Raw genomic sequence first — 15,055 nt, 5'->3', positions numbered from 1 at the left:
CAGTTCCACATGCTGCCGCAGGCACGAGCAAGCGATGCTGTGCCCTGCGGGGAAGGTGAAGCCAAAGGCGGCCAGCCAGCTGGCAGGGCGACGGGCGTGGCCCAGGCATGGCCCTGCCCTCAGCCTCCCACACAAGCACTGCTCTGGCCACCACCTCGACACACACAGGAAGGCGCCTCTCCCCCTCCAGGGCAGGGGGCACAGGCGGCAGCCCCCACGCCGCTTTCCCTGGGGCTCTGCTCTGGAGGAGTCTTAGCAGAGCCTGAGAGCCTGAAGAGGGCGAGGGTGAAGCCACACCCAGGAGGACGGGAGGCGGGCCCCAGAACTACAGATGGAGCCCCCAACTCGAGGCTGGTGCTCGGTGCGGTCACTTGGGAAGTCCCTCCATGACTCGTGGCAGGCGTGAGACGTCCGTGGTGTCGGGCAGCGGCAGCCTGGAGATGGACATTGCCCACCTTCAGACAAACCTCATCCAGAAGCAACGTCTACAGAGGCTGTGTGTCTGAACAAACTCTGGTACATATTCCCTCACTAAACTCTCACAGAGCCGGGGTCACATAATGACCCGACACCCTCTCCTGGGGCACTCGTGTTTCCAGAAAGGAAGCATCCACAGCGGCTGGAGCCCCTCTCCCCACCGGAAGCAGCGAGACCATCTGAAAACAGGCTGGGGGCCTGGTGCCCATCCTTCCCAGGCTCTGCCAGGCCTTGCGGACACACTGCACTTCGGTTTCGGATCCGAGGACGCAACAGCTGTGCGCACCACAGCGGGCGAGGAGCTGGCGGGCCCGGCCTGGACGAGCTTGAAGTATCTTGATTGCAGACATCACCCACCAAGGAGGAGGCGCTGAGAAAACAGAGCCTTTACAGGACGGACCAGGGGCTTCAGGCACTCGTGGGAGGAACAAAGGGCCGCAGCTGCAGAGGCAACTCCACTGGGGGGCGAGGGGCGCTGGGGTCCAGCCTAGGCCCCTCCTCCTTCCGCCAGCCTGGGAGAAGGCCTCCGACTGTGCGCTCTCCGGGGACGGAAGTGTGCTTCTGTCCTGACTGAAGATGGACCAGGACCAGCCTGGCCTCTGCAGGTGTCTCTGCTCCCCGAATGAAATTGGCGCGGGGTGCACAGCTGTGTCTGCTGGGCCCCCAGGGGGAGGGGCCTCCCCCACAGCCAGTTCCCGCCACTCGAGCTGGTCGTGGCCGACAAAGTCAGCACAAACACGCACGCACGCATCTCAGAGGGAGTCTTCAGCCCCCTCCCATCCTGGTGGATCCTGTTTCCTTTATTTCACAAAAGAGAAGATGAGGTGCAGAAGCACGTGGTGGTGACCCGTAACACGTCGCAGAGGATGGGGCCAGGGCTGGGCGCCTCCCATTCCCGCTGACCGGCCCCAGGCCCTGGCATCCTGCAGGACCCCGCCCGCCCCATCCCTGGGCGTGTCTGCTGGGGACGGAGCGGCACCTGGTGCCACCCCAGCTGCCGTCCTGTGACTCACACTTGTCACGCTCTGCGCACACCTGCAGGTGACTGCCAGGTGCTCTGAGTGCTGGTTTTGAGGCTACAAGTACATTTACAAGAGTAGGCGAATTCACCAACGCGGAATCGGCAAGTATCAGGATCCACCACGTGGTTCCCCAGGAAACTCGTGACTGCCCACAGCCCCGCACCCGCTGGGTGCCTCCTCAGCACACAGCCTCCCTCACGCCACGTGCTCCGGCCGGACACGCCCTTCCTGAGCCTGGGGTCGGGGCACTGGGGTGCAGCTGGCTCCTACCTCCGCCCTGGCAGGCTGCCCTCCGTCTGGCTGTTTCCCCCGACCTGCTGCATCTTGGACCTCTCGATGTGCTCCACGTAGGTCTGGATCATCTGTGGGGATGGCATGGCTGTGTGACGCTGCCGGCCCGCCCCGGCCGCTGCTCTCAGGGCTCCGACAGAGGAGGAGGCAGGGCGTGGGGGCCGGGCGCCGGCCGCGCGGGGTCCACGCCCGCCGGTCCAGCGGGGCGCCCGGGAGGACAGAAGGCGGCCGGGCCGGCAGCACCCACCTCCGTGTGCCGCTGGTGCAGCGCGTTGTACTCTTTCTTCATCTCCGACTCCCGCTCCTCCAGCCGGGAAACTGGAAGACACAAGCCACCCGCCTCTCCAGGTCACAGCCTGCGCCTGCTCCGGGCTGGCCTCCGGGAGCAGAGGGCTGCAGAACCCACACCCAGCGCCCTGAGCCCGGGGGCGGCCGCATCCGCGGCGACTGCCCTGAGGACACGAGCAGGCGGGCTCCGAGAGGGCCAGTGGGCGAGACTCGCACGGGCCTCAGTCAGCGGGCAGCTCCCAGGTGCGGGCGGAACCCACGGGCATGTTGAGTTGTGGCGAGTGTGGACAGGAAGTAAGCGGATGGTTTGTGAACAGAGGCTGAATTAGGAAGTAAGCAGCCTCTGACACACATTCAAGAGAAGAAAGTCCAAAACACAGGGTGGAACACACGGTGTCCCTCACTTGGACCCGGGGCTGAGAGGCGGGGTCATGACCATGCCATCTCTGGGCTGAGGCACTGGGATGGCCCCCTGCATGCTCTGTGAGTGCCCGGACCGCCTGGAGGGCCACCCCAGGGCCACCGGGCCTCAGACACCCTGCGCCCCTGGGCCTTGGTTCCAGCCGCAGCCCAGCGGAACTCGGCACAGAGCATGGGATGGGGCCCGGGGCAGCCGCGCCCTCCCCTTTCCGTGGTCCTGACCCCCGGCTCTGACCAAGTGGAAAATTCAGAGTGTGTCTTGGAGCTTATATGTGTTTTCCTTCTAAGAAGAGGTGTCCTGTGTGCTCAGTCGTGTCTGACTCTTTGCAACTCCACAAGCTGTAGCCTGGGTGGCTCCTCTGTCCATGGAACTCTCCAGGCGAGAGCAGCGGAGTGGGTTGCCATTTCCTTCTCCGAGAAAAGATGAAAAGGGTCATATGTGAAAGTATTCTAAGCGAAGGGAGTGTGAAGGACTCTGCGGAGTTACAGAAAGGGTGGATCTGTGCCAAACTGAAACGGGCCCCTGCTTGTTCTCACCGAGCAAGGACGTGCGTGTGCGCGCGCGCGCGCGCGTGTGTGTGTGTGTGTGACTCTATCTGTGTGTGTGTGTCTGTGTGTTTGACTCTATCTGTGTGTGTGTGACTCTATCTGTGTGTGTGTGTCTGTGTGTCTGTGTGTTTGACTCTATCTGTGTGTGTGTGTGTGTGACTCTATCTGTGTGTGTGTATGTGAATCTGTGTGTGTCTGTGTGTGTGTGACTCTGTGTGTGTGTGTGTTTGACTCTATCTGTGTGTGTGTGTGACTATCTGTGTGTGTGTGTGTGACTGTGTGTGTGTCTGTGTGTTTGACTCTATCTGTGTGTGTGTGTGTGACTCTGTGTGTGTGTGTATGTGAATCTGTGTGTGTCTGTGTATGTGTGACTCTATCTGTGTGTGTGTGTGTTTGACTCTATCTGTGTGTGTCTGTGTCTGTGTGTTTCACTCTGTGTGTGTGTGTCTGTGTGTGTGTCTATATGTCTGTGTGTGTGTGTGTCTGTGTGTGTCTATATGTCTGTGTGTGTGTCTGTGTCTGTGTGTTTCACTCTGTGTGTGTCTGTGTCTGTGTGTTTCACTCTGTGTGTGTGTGTGTCTGTGTGTGTGTCTATATGTCTGTGTGTGTGTGTGTGCACTGCCATGGCCACCGGTCACCTACACGCTCACCTACAGCACCTGTGGGGTATTGGCTTCAGCAAATGGCCTTCATGTCTTGGTTTGGGATATGATAGACCCAACCACCAAACTTTTCTATTTAATTTCATCTTAACTTTTCAGAATGTGGACAGTGGACAGAATGTGGTCCACTGGAGAAGGGAATGGCAAACCACTTCAGTATTCTTGCCTTGAGAACCCCATGAACAGTTTGAAAAGGCAAAATGATAGGATACTGAAAGAGGAACTCCCCAGGTTGGTAGGTGCCCAATATGCTACTGGAGATCAGTAGAGAAATAACTCCAGAAAGAATGAAGGGATGGAGCCAAAGCAAAAACAACACCCAGTTGTGGATGTGACTGGTGATAGAAGCAAGGTCCAATGCTGTAAAGAGCAATATTGCATAGGAACCTGGAATGTTAGGTCCATGAAACAAGGCAAATTGGAAGTGGTCAAACAGGAGATGGAAAGAGTGAACATCGACATTCTAGGAATCAGCGAACTAAAATGGACTAGAATGGGTGAATTTAACTCAGATGACCATTATATCTACTACTGTGGGCAGGAATCCCTTAAAAGAAATGGAGTAGCCATCATGGTCAACAAGAGTCCGAAATGCAGTACTTGGATGCAATCTCAAAAATGACAGAATGATCTCTGTTTGTTTCCAAGGCAAACCATTCAATATCACAGTAATCCAAGCATATGCCCCAACCAGTAACGCTGAAGAAGCTGAAGTTGAATGGCTCTATGAAGACCTAAGACCTTTTAGAATTAACACCCAAAAAAGATGTCCTTTTCATTATAGGGGACTGGAATGCAAAAGTAGAAAGTCTAGAAACACCTGGAGTAACAGGCAAATTTGGCCTTGGAGTAAGGAATGAAGCAGGGGAAAGGCTAATAGAATTTTGCCAAAAGAAAGCACTGGTCATAGAAAACACCCTCTTCCAACAACACAAGAGAAAACTCTACATATGGACATCACCAGATGGTCAACACCGAAATCAGATTGATTATATTCTTTGCAGCCAAAGATAGAGAAGCTCTATACAGTCAGCAAAAACAAGACCGGGAGCTGACTGTGGCTCAGATCATGAACTCCTTATTGCCAAATTCAGACTTAAATTGAAGAAAGTAGGGAAAAACCATTAGACCATTCAGGTATGACCTAAATCAAATCCCTTATGATTATACAGTGGAAGTGAGAAATAGATTTAAGGGACTAGATCTGATAGATAGAGTGCCTGATGAACTATGGAATGAGGTTCGTGACACTGTACAGGAGACAGGGATCAAGACCATCCCCACGGAAAAGAAATGCAAAAAAGCAAAATATCTGTCTGAGGAGGCCTTACAAATAGATGTGAAAAGAAGAGAAGCAAAAAGAAAGGAGAAAAGGAAAGATATAAGCATCTGAATGCAGAGTTCCAAAGAATAGCAAGAAGAGATAAGAAAGCCTTCCTCAGCAATCAATGCAAATAAATAGAGGAAAAGAACAGAATGGAAAAGACTAGAGATCTCTTCAAGAAAATTAGAGATACCAAGGGAACATTTCATGCAAAGATGGGCTCGATAAAGGACAGAAATGGTATGGACCAAACAGAAGCAGAAGATATTAAGAAGAGGTGACAAGAATACACGGAAGAACTGTACAAAAAAGATCACGACCGAGATAATCATGATGGTGTGATCTCTAATCTAGAGCCAGACATCCTGGAATGTGAAGTCAGTGGGCCTTAGAAAGCATCACTACGAACAAAGCTAGTGGAGGTGATGGAATTCCACTTGAGCTGTTTCAAATCCTGAAAGATGATGCTGTGAAAGTGCTGCACTCAATATGCCAGCAAATTTGGAAAACTCAGCAGTGGCCACAGGACTGGAAAAGGTCCATTTTCATCCCAATCCCAAAGAAAGGCAATGCCAAAGAATGCTCAAACTGCCACACCATTGCACTCATCTCACATGTTAGTAAAGTAATGCTCAAAATTCTCCAAGCCAGGCTTTAGCAATACGTGAACCGTGAACTTCCAGATGTTCAAGCTGGTTTTAGAAAAGGCAGAGGAACCACAGATCAAATTGCCAACATCCGCTGGATCATGGAAAAAGCAAGAGAGTTCCAGAAAAGCATCTATTTCTGCTTTATTGACTATGCCAAAGCCTTTGACTGTGTGGGTCACAATAAACTGTGGAAGATTCTGAGAGAGATGGGAATACCAGACCACCTGACCTGCCTCTTGAGAAACCTATATGCAGGTCAGGAAGCAACAGTTAGAACCGGACATGGAACAACACACTGGTGTCAAATAGGAAAAGGAGTACATCAAGGCTGTATATTGTCACCCTGCTTATTTAACTTATATGCAGAGTATATCATGAGAAACGCTGGGCTGGAAGAAGCACAAGCTGGAATCAAGATTGCCGGGAGAAATATCAATAACCTCAGATATGCAGATGATACCACCCTTATGGCAGAAAGTGAAGAGGAACTAAAAAGCCTCTTGATGCAAGTGAAAGAGGAGAGTGAAAAAGTTGGCTTAAAGTTCAACGTTTAGAAAACTAAGATCATGGCATCTGGTCCCATCACTTCATGGGAAATAGATGGGGAAACAGTGGAAACAGGGTCAGACTTTATTTTTTGGGGCTTCACTGCAGATGTTGATTGCAGCCATGAAATTAAAAGACACTCCTTGGAAGGAAAGTTATGACCAACCTAGGCAGCATACTAAAAAGCAGAGACATTACTTTGCCAACAAAGGTCTGTCTAGTCAAGGCTATGGTTTTTCCAGTGGTCATGTATGGATGTGAGAGTTGGACTGTGAAGAAAGCTGAGTGCCAAATAATTGATACTTTTGAACTATGGTGTTGGAGAAGACTCTTGAGAGTCCCTTGGACTGCAAGGAGATCCAACCAGTCCATCCTAAAGGAGATCAGTCCTGGGTGTTCATTGGAAGGACTGACGCTGAAGCTGAAACTCCAATACTTTGGCCATCTCATGCGAAGAGTTGACTCGTTGGAAAAGACCTTGATGCTGGGAGGGATTGGGGGCAGGAGAAGAAGGGGACGACAGAGGATGAGATGGCTGGATGGCATCGCTGACTCGATGGACATGCGTTTGGGTGAACTCTGGGAGTTGGTGATGGACAGGGAGGCCTGGCATGCTGCGATTCATGGGCTCGCAAAGAGTCGGACATGACTGAGTGACTGAACTGAGCTGAACTGAACTTTTCAGAGGAATGAAGGCACCTGTTATCTAGGTAGTGAGATAAGGCAGCAAACTAGGTCTTAGCCATCCAAACCTCTATCTCAGAAACCTGAAGTTACAGGGGTCCTTATAACTTTAACAGTAGAGTTTTATTTTTATTTTTTCCCTTAATAATTGCTTATTTGGCTGTGCTGGGTGTTAGGTGTGGCATGTGGGATCTAATTCCCTGGTCAGGGATCAAAGCCAGGCCCCCTGCACTGGGGACTCAGAGTCTTAGCCACTGGACCAGCAGGGAAGTCCCTGACAGTATAGTTTAGACAATGACTTCTAGAGCTAAAATAATATTTTTTTTTATTAAAAACAAAATGCTTTCCTCGCCTCTCCTTGCAAGGGAGAGGGTGTTCCCATAAGCAGCCTCCTGGGCCAAACCTTCTCCAGGAACTGTCCCTACAAGGGCATCCCTTTTGGGGTCACGGAGGAACACCCGCTCCCCAGGAGCACTCACAGGGGCCTCAAACCACCACTGGGGAGCCTGTCCTGAAAGGCCACACAGAGATTGTGCATTTAGGGCCAAACTGCAGCATTAAGCAAACATGCTCTGTCATCAGAGGGGCCTTATTTACGTACTTTATTTATTTCCACAGAGGAGTTAAGGCCATTGACAGACACACAGAGCCGTGTAAAGAGAGAAAACAAATAACTGGGGGAATCACAATGAAGATGAAACACGGCTCTCATCACCCAGCCTCCCTCCCAGCTGGGGCAGGGCTGGGGATGAGTGCGTTCAGGAACTGTTTCCTCCCTCTGGCTCCCACTTACTCTGATCTGCATAGTTTTTGGCCTTCAGTTCCAGCTGGCGGGTCTGGAACTCGTAGTGTTCCACCTGGATTTGCAGCTCTTTCTTCTCTTGTTCCAAGGCATCTTCAAACTCAATAAATTTCTATACGTGCAAGGAAGAGAAACAGCAGGTGTTGTAAACGTGGGCGGGCCAGATGACATCGGCCCCTCAGAAGGGCAAGGGCTTGGACTCAGAATGTGGGCCCCCCCACCCCAGAGCCCCTTCCCTTCCCTGGGGAAGAGGAGGGCCAGACAGCTCCCCAAGAGTGGACACCACGGCCTTCCGACCAGCTGCCTGGGAAGTCACTCGGGGCCCTGAAGCTGGAAGGGCCCACTCGCTCACTTTAATCTCGAAATTCTTAATAGCGTTTATTCATTTTTGATGTTTTAAAAACAATTTATTTATTCGGCTGCACTGAGTCGTATTTGTGGCATGCAAGGTCTTTAATTGCAGCACGTGAGATCTAGTTCCCTGGCCAGGGATCAAACACGGGCCCCCGCACTGGGAGCATGGAGCCTTAGCCCCTGGACCATCAGGGAAGTCCCTCTTAATAGTTCTTAAGCAAGAGGCCTGCATTTGAGCCCCCTTGGCACTGAGCCCCACAAATGACGTAGCTGTGGAAAAGACTGAACCCTGAGCATCTAAAAGAGGCCGGGCGTCCTGCCCTCCTAACGTGTATCTCGGTCACTGCTCAGCTCAGGATGCCGTCATTCGTGGAATAATTAGCAACGCACAGTGCTGCTCTGATTCTTTTAAAAACCGGGAGGGGGGCTGTTGGTCTGGATTTGGAATCTGCACCTTATGTGGTAATTTTCTGAGCAAGATTACTACCAGATCAAGTGAGAAGAAAGCAGTTCACAAAGGAAAAGAAAATCCTACACGTTCTTAGGAGGAAACTGAGCTTAACTCTGACAGCCTGGGGTGAAGTTGGGCTCTGGTCCCCAGGGGATGGACCAGGTGGAGGCCTCCAGGACACACAGCCCGGCCACAGCCCTCATGGGAGCTGTTAAAACCTCGATTGTACTGCACGGGAAATGGAAATATTAGTAACAAATTTCATTTGTAGGAAGTATACATGTCAGCTGGGTTCTGAGGATGTCAAGAGGCTTCAGGGGATGGGAATGTGAAGCGGCTTGCGGGTTCCAGGTTTCAGGCATCTGGGGAGTTGATGAATTCACGATGGCCACAGCTTTATTTCCCATAACACCTGCACTCAGCCCCTCAGCCCCACTCGGGGCCCCAGTGACGCTTCTCCCCGCATCAGCTTTGCAGAGGTCTTTGTGCTGAAAAGCACGGGGCTCCTGCCCGCAGGATGCCTCACCCAGAACAGTGACAAAGAGGGGCAGGACCAGGGAAGGGAGTGAGAAGGAAACTCTGCACTGATGACATCACATACAACTTAAGTAAAATAAATGATGCAGAATATATAACCCGCTGCAAGGAAAACGCACACAAACGGTGCAGCTGCAAGAAAAGCGAAAATAAGCGGGTTTGAATGACTGTGGTCACGACCAGCATATGGAGAACAGACATGCTATTAACCGACTGGTAAAGAAAATTTTTAAATTGGGTAATTTTAATTCCCATTACTAAAAAGTGATATAAACATATACTTTTATAGAAAAATCTTATGACAGTGTTAAGTGAACTTAGAAAAAAAAACCATAGTTCTGCTGTGCTATCAATGATTAATCAACAAAACCAAATTCTAGCATCCAGAGAGCGCCAGATAAAACTGGGTGACATTCTTCCAGACTTGTGTGTGTGTGTCTGTGTTGGGCGTGCCGTCATCTTGTACATGGTATCTGGGTCTGACTCACTCCCGTTTCTACTAGAACGTCTTTCCACACTAAGAGCGGTATTCTACCATGCCCACTTCTGACAGCTGTATGTATGTTCCCCTGAGGGTCTGTGTGTGCAGGGCAGACTCTACTCAGCTAGCATTGCCTCTTGTTGGACTTCTAGCTCGCTCTGCGGGTGGTTTAGTCACTTAGTCATGTCTGACTCTTGCCACCCCATGGACCGTAGCCCGCCAGGCTCCTCTGTCCACAGCTCATTATGTCCTTTCTCCAATTTTCTGCTACAGGTTCTTACTTTTCTTAACAATGTGTAAGGACTTATTAGATCCATTCAAGAATTTGCCTTCTATGCTACAAGTATTTTTCCCAGGATGTACTTTGTGTGCAACATAGAAGTTGATTCACTTAGTAATTTACCCTTTCTTCATGGCTTTGAGGGCTACCTTTGTCATCTGCTAGATTCTAAGACTATTTCAGTCTCTATCTGACCCAGTAACCAAAGGTTTCCTTAAACGTGCAGTGCTATAGCATCTTCTAATGGCCGATACACAGTCCACTTCTTCCGCCTTCCTTATCAGTACTTCGTTTATTCCCACTTGTGGATCCTTCTTGATTAAGCGGAAAGTCCTCCTCAATCACTTATTTATTTATTTATAGGCTTATTGATTTGGCTGTGCTGCATCTCATTTTGGATATTCGAGGGATCTTCGATCTTAATTGCGGCATGTGGGATCTAATTCCCCAACCAGGGATGGAACCTGGGACCCTGACCCGGGAGCACAGAGTTTTAGCCACTGGACCACCTGGGAAGTCCTCGCATTTACTGTGTTTATTTCTTGAATCGGACACAATTGAAGTGACTTGGCACGAATTTTTTGAATCAGCATTTTGCCTGCCAGGAAGCATCGGTTCTTGTTCTTCGGGCCTCAGGAAGGGGTCCTTGTTTTTCATGACAAAATGCTCAGGGTTGGACTTGGGAGGAAGGGAAATCTCACCCTGAGCCAGTGAAGAGAGGTGCGATGGGGCAGAAGGAAGGCGGGAAGTGGGAAGAGCGAAATTCTCCCTCCCTATAAACCGAGCCTGGGCCCGCGTCCAAGCTGGAACACCAAGGTTCTACACAAAGAAGAGCACTCTGCGGGACCAACCGTTTCCCTACAATTCCCACCTGTATCTCATCGTGTTACCTGCGTCTCATAGTTGACAGCTAAAACGATTTTGAAGCAAAAGACAGCGTAAGAGAAAGCAGATTAAGAGGGTCAGTGAGATGTTTCTAAATCTGTCCTGATAGGTGGTCACTAAAACCCAACACAGAGGGGCTCCCCAGGTGGTGCTGGTGGTGGTTTAGTCGCCGAGTCGTGCCTGCCTCTTGCGACCCCATGGGCTGTAGCCTGCCAGACTCCTCGGTCCACGGGTGGCACCAGTGGTAAAGGATTGGCCTGCCAATGCAGGCCACACAAGAGACACAGGTTCGGTTCCTGGGTCAGGAAGATCCTCCGGAGGAAGAAATGGCCACCTGCTCTAGTATTCTTGCCGGAAAAGTTGCTGAGTGAGTGAAAGTTGCTCAGTCATGTCCAACTCTGCAACCCAGGCCAAAATACTGAGGTGGGTAGCCTTTCCCTTCTCCAGGGGATCTTCCCAACCCAGGGACTGAACCCACGTCTCCGGCATTGTGGGTGGCTTCTCTACCAGCTGAGCCACCAGGGAAGCCCAAGAATACTGGAGTGGGTGGCCTATCCCTTCTCCAGGGGCTCTCCCTGACCCAGGAATAGAACCGGGGTCTCCTGCATTGTTTACCAGCTACTAAGGAAGCTCAGAAAGTGTTTAATTGAATAATTCTTGACTTAAAACAAAATATTTGAGGGAAAAAAAATCCAATGCAGATGAGTCCCCAGAGGCCTGGTCACGCCATGAATCAGCTCATTGCTTTGCGATCACCATTGGGTGGCAGCATCTCCTCAGATGAATGAGAAGCCCCTAGAAACTCACAGGGGACCTCCGCCAAATAGAGGGCCATCCCTCGGCCTCTCTGCTGGGCTGGACCAGCGCCGGGATGCTGAAGGCTCTTGGCGGGTCGGCGACCACCGCACTTGGCACTTGCGGAGGAGCCATTCCTTGCCCGCTGCCTCGGGGGTCAGCCTAGAGCTGACTAGGGGCACCTCAGGAGCTCTGCACCCACGGAAGCATCACACACGCAACACGCTGCTCTAAGCTAAGCTTGAAAGATGTCCTCTTTCTTCTCTTCCTGAAAAAACTCTTACAACATCATTATAGTAATTTTAGTTAATGAAGAGGCAAGCTAGCTCTTCAATTGAAACGGAAGATCCAACGTCACCTTCGTCAAATATTATGAGGGATAAACAATGTGTAGGACTAGTGCCTGGCCAAGACTAAACAGGTACTGGGTCTTTGGTTCGTATGAGGAACTGCTTGGGGTGAGACTTGGGATGAAGTAAGAATCCCTCGGACAAGTGAGGCGCAGCTGATGGGATAAAGTAGGGGCTTTGAGGCTGGTGGTGAAGTGAGTGCGGAAAAGTGGTTGAAAATCACAGTTCTCCAAAATGAGCTGGGGGAGGCGGGGAGAAGGGTTAGGAGGGAACTAACTAACCCCTGGGTCAAAGTCACAAAAAGTGCAATAGGTGTTCTCAAGGAAGCAGAACATACTTTATTTAGAGATCATTTTCTTTATTTTACTAATTTTTAAAACGTTGATTTTTATTTATTTGGCTGCGCTGGGTGTGGCCCACGGGCTCTTCGATCTTCATTGCGGCATTCAGGGTCTTTAGTTGTGGCATCTGGCTCCCTGACGGGGGATCGAGCCTGGGCCCCTGCATTGGGAGCGGGGAGTCTTAGCCACTGGACCACCAGGGAAGTCTCTTGCAGCAGCTACTGAATCTTTGCTTTGGGTAAGCAATCCTCAGGGCGAGACTTGGGATGAAGTAAGACAAATGAGAAATGATTGGTGGGATGAAGAGGGGCCTTCGAGGCTGTGGGGTGAAGTGAGGAAAGCGGGTAGCAGCTGGGGAGGCAGGGCGAGGGGTCAGGAGGGAACTCTATTAACTGGGTTAAGGTCACAAAGATCCAATAGATGTTTTCAAGGAAGCAGAAAGTATTTGTATTTACAGATCATTTACTTTATTTTTAAAAAATATTTATTTATTTGGCAGAACTGGGTCTTAGTTGCAGCACCCAGCATCTTTAGTTGCAGCATTCGGAGTCTAGCTCCCTAAGCAGGAATCGAACCCAGGCCCCCTGCACTGAGAGCTCGGAGTCTTAGCCACTGGACCATCTGGGAAGTCCTAGACCATTTGCTTAAGATTTAAGAGAGTCAAGAATTTTCAGGGGTGGGGCGCAGGGTAAGTTAGGTCTATAAAGAAGTCTTCCATAAGAAAGCTAAACATTTTTCCATTTTTATTGAATATGGCCATTTCAATGTATCCAATACGAATGGGAATGAGAGGAATAAAAGTTTTAATTTACAGCATTTGGGTCGAGTGGGTCAGCCTGGTGCTGGATGGTGAAACAGAATGAATCTCTTGTCTGAGACATGGTTCGCACATGGTATGTCCTTGGGACACCCCCAGAAGGCTTGGCCACAGCCAAGTGAAAAAGACACACACCAATGTACCACAGATCTGAGTTTGTTTGGAAATGTCATCTGTCCAACCAAGGCTATCCCAAGTGTCACTTAGCGCCTAGTGACACACAGAGGTTCAAAGCCATCTCACAAGAAGTCTTTTGCCCCCAAAGAGCAGCGACGAACAACTGACAGTTGAGGAAAAGGCATCAGGGTGACTTAACCGGAATGCTGAGCTGGGAAACCCCTGATTCCCACGTCTAAATACCAATTTACCACACGATCCTCTTTGCAGGTTTTGTTTCTAAGATACACTTTCCCCTCCCTCCCACTAAAAAAAAGGGCTCTGTTTTAAAATTAAATTCAGCGTTAGTTTTTGGAATTTACTTTTTGGTGAATTTCAAGGTACACACGGAAGTAACCTGAGATGTGGGCTCCTGCAAAATCCAGGAATCAAGGAGGCTTTTCTCAGTGTCCCATTGATCGAGAGCATTCTTTCCAGTCTATACATAAAATCCAACTTAAGGAGTAAACTGACTGCTTGTGTCAAATACAAAATTAAAGCAACAGAAGCCAGCAACCCCGAGTTCAGAACGTGAGAGAGGTCACTAGGCAATCGCTCCTTGTAGCACAGTCATTAGAATTTTAGTAACGATCACAACAGAGAGTTATTTTACTTAAAGGCAAAGTAAATTAAGACACTAACTCCAATCCTTCCCTCTTACATATGTCCTTTAGGCCAGGGTCACACACAGGAGATAATTCAATTCTGGCTGAATTGAAATATACTCAACAGGGATCAAAGATTTTGTTCTTTTGCATGTAATTCCTTCCTGAGGGTGAGGTGCAGAGTGCATTTCCAAAAGAAAAAGCCTCTTCTGGGGTGTCTGATCTGAGGCAGGCAGAGCGGTGCAGGCTCTGTGCCCGGGAGACCCCTCTCTGGATGACGGCTAGTGCCCAGCTGCTGCCAGCGACTTCTGTCACAATCGAGTGTTTACCGGGCGCTCACTGACGTGATGAACTTGTGAGACCTCACACCTTGGAGGTTTCCCCAGCTTTCTTCCCATATCCCTTGACTGCTATCGTTTACGTCTACAGTGCAGTGTGGGCAGGCGGGAGAGAGGGAGGGAGGGCATGTCTGCATTCAAGCTTCAGACACGTGTCTGCGATCAGGCTGGGCCTCCCAGGTGGCGCCGGTGGTAAAGAACCTGCCTGCTAATATAGGAGACATAAGAGACGCAGATTCGATCCCTGGGTCGGATCCCTGGCAGAGCGCATGGCAACCCATTCCAGTATTCTTGCCAGGATAATCCCATGGACAGAGGATTTTGGCGGGCTACAGCAGAAAGGGCCGCACAGAGTTGGACATGACTGAAGTGACTTAGCACACATGTACCCTGCTATCAGGACAGTGGAAAGAAACCCAAGCACTAGGTTGGATTCATTTCAGAAAAATGCAAAGATTCTTCATTGAGGTTAAAGGCAGATCAGCATCTGCCTGAGAGAAATCCCAACAAATGGCACTGGTTTAATTCACACCGATTTTCAAGAGCTGGTAAGATAGACAGGAAAGATGTGTGTGTAAAATCTATACACTGTAATACATTATATACTTATTTAAGCATTTTATGTTAAATACTAATATATACTTTGCATGTTGAAATCCATATTACATTTCTTTACTATATATGACATGGTTGGTACCAGAGGAAGGAAACAAAAAGGAAGATAAGACGAAAACTGAGTGTCTGGACCTGGGAGAAACTTCCCTGGGGGACGTTCCTCTTCAGTAGGTCGTGCTCTTTGAAGCATTCTGAGCAGTTTACACAAACTTCAATTTCCTAACCTGCTTGGCTTTTATCTCCCTCTCAGCCCAACAGGAGAGACCGAAGGACGGGGTCTTGTGTCCGGAAGCACACACCGCAAGCCCGAGGCCTCACGCAGGGGGACCCGCCTG

At 50.1% G+C, this 15,055-nt stretch overlaps 1 protein-coding gene across 10 annotated transcripts in view; it reads right to left on the bottom strand.

Annotated features, from left to right (window-relative positions):
* MAPK8IP3 (mitogen-activated protein kinase 8 interacting protein 3) overlaps positions 1–15,055 on the bottom strand; it is a 45,796-nt gene that overhangs the window by 23,365 nt on the left and 7,376 nt on the right. For all 10 annotated transcript variants that reach the window (XM_069570470.1, XM_069570475.1, XM_069570472.1 and 7 more), the window contains exons 2-4: positions 7,707–7,827; positions 2,038–2,108; positions 1,770–1,861 (exon numbers count right to left, since the gene is read on the bottom strand). In XM_069570470.1, the coding sequence (XP_069426571.1) occupies positions 1,770–1,861; positions 2,038–2,108; positions 7,707–7,827 (284 nt within the window). The remainder of the gene's footprint in view (positions 1–1,769; positions 1,862–2,037; positions 2,109–7,706; positions 7,828–15,055) is intronic.

This window comes from Ovis canadensis, chromosome 24, assembly GCF_042477335.2.
Source record: "Ovis canadensis isolate MfBH-ARS-UI-01 breed Bighorn chromosome 24, ARS-UI_OviCan_v2, whole genome shotgun sequence".
Classification (NCBI taxonomy): domain Eukaryota; kingdom Metazoa; phylum Chordata; class Mammalia; order Artiodactyla; family Bovidae; genus Ovis; species Ovis canadensis.
Note: the sequence above shows the minus strand (reverse complement) of the source record. Positions and strands in the feature narration are given on the sequence as shown.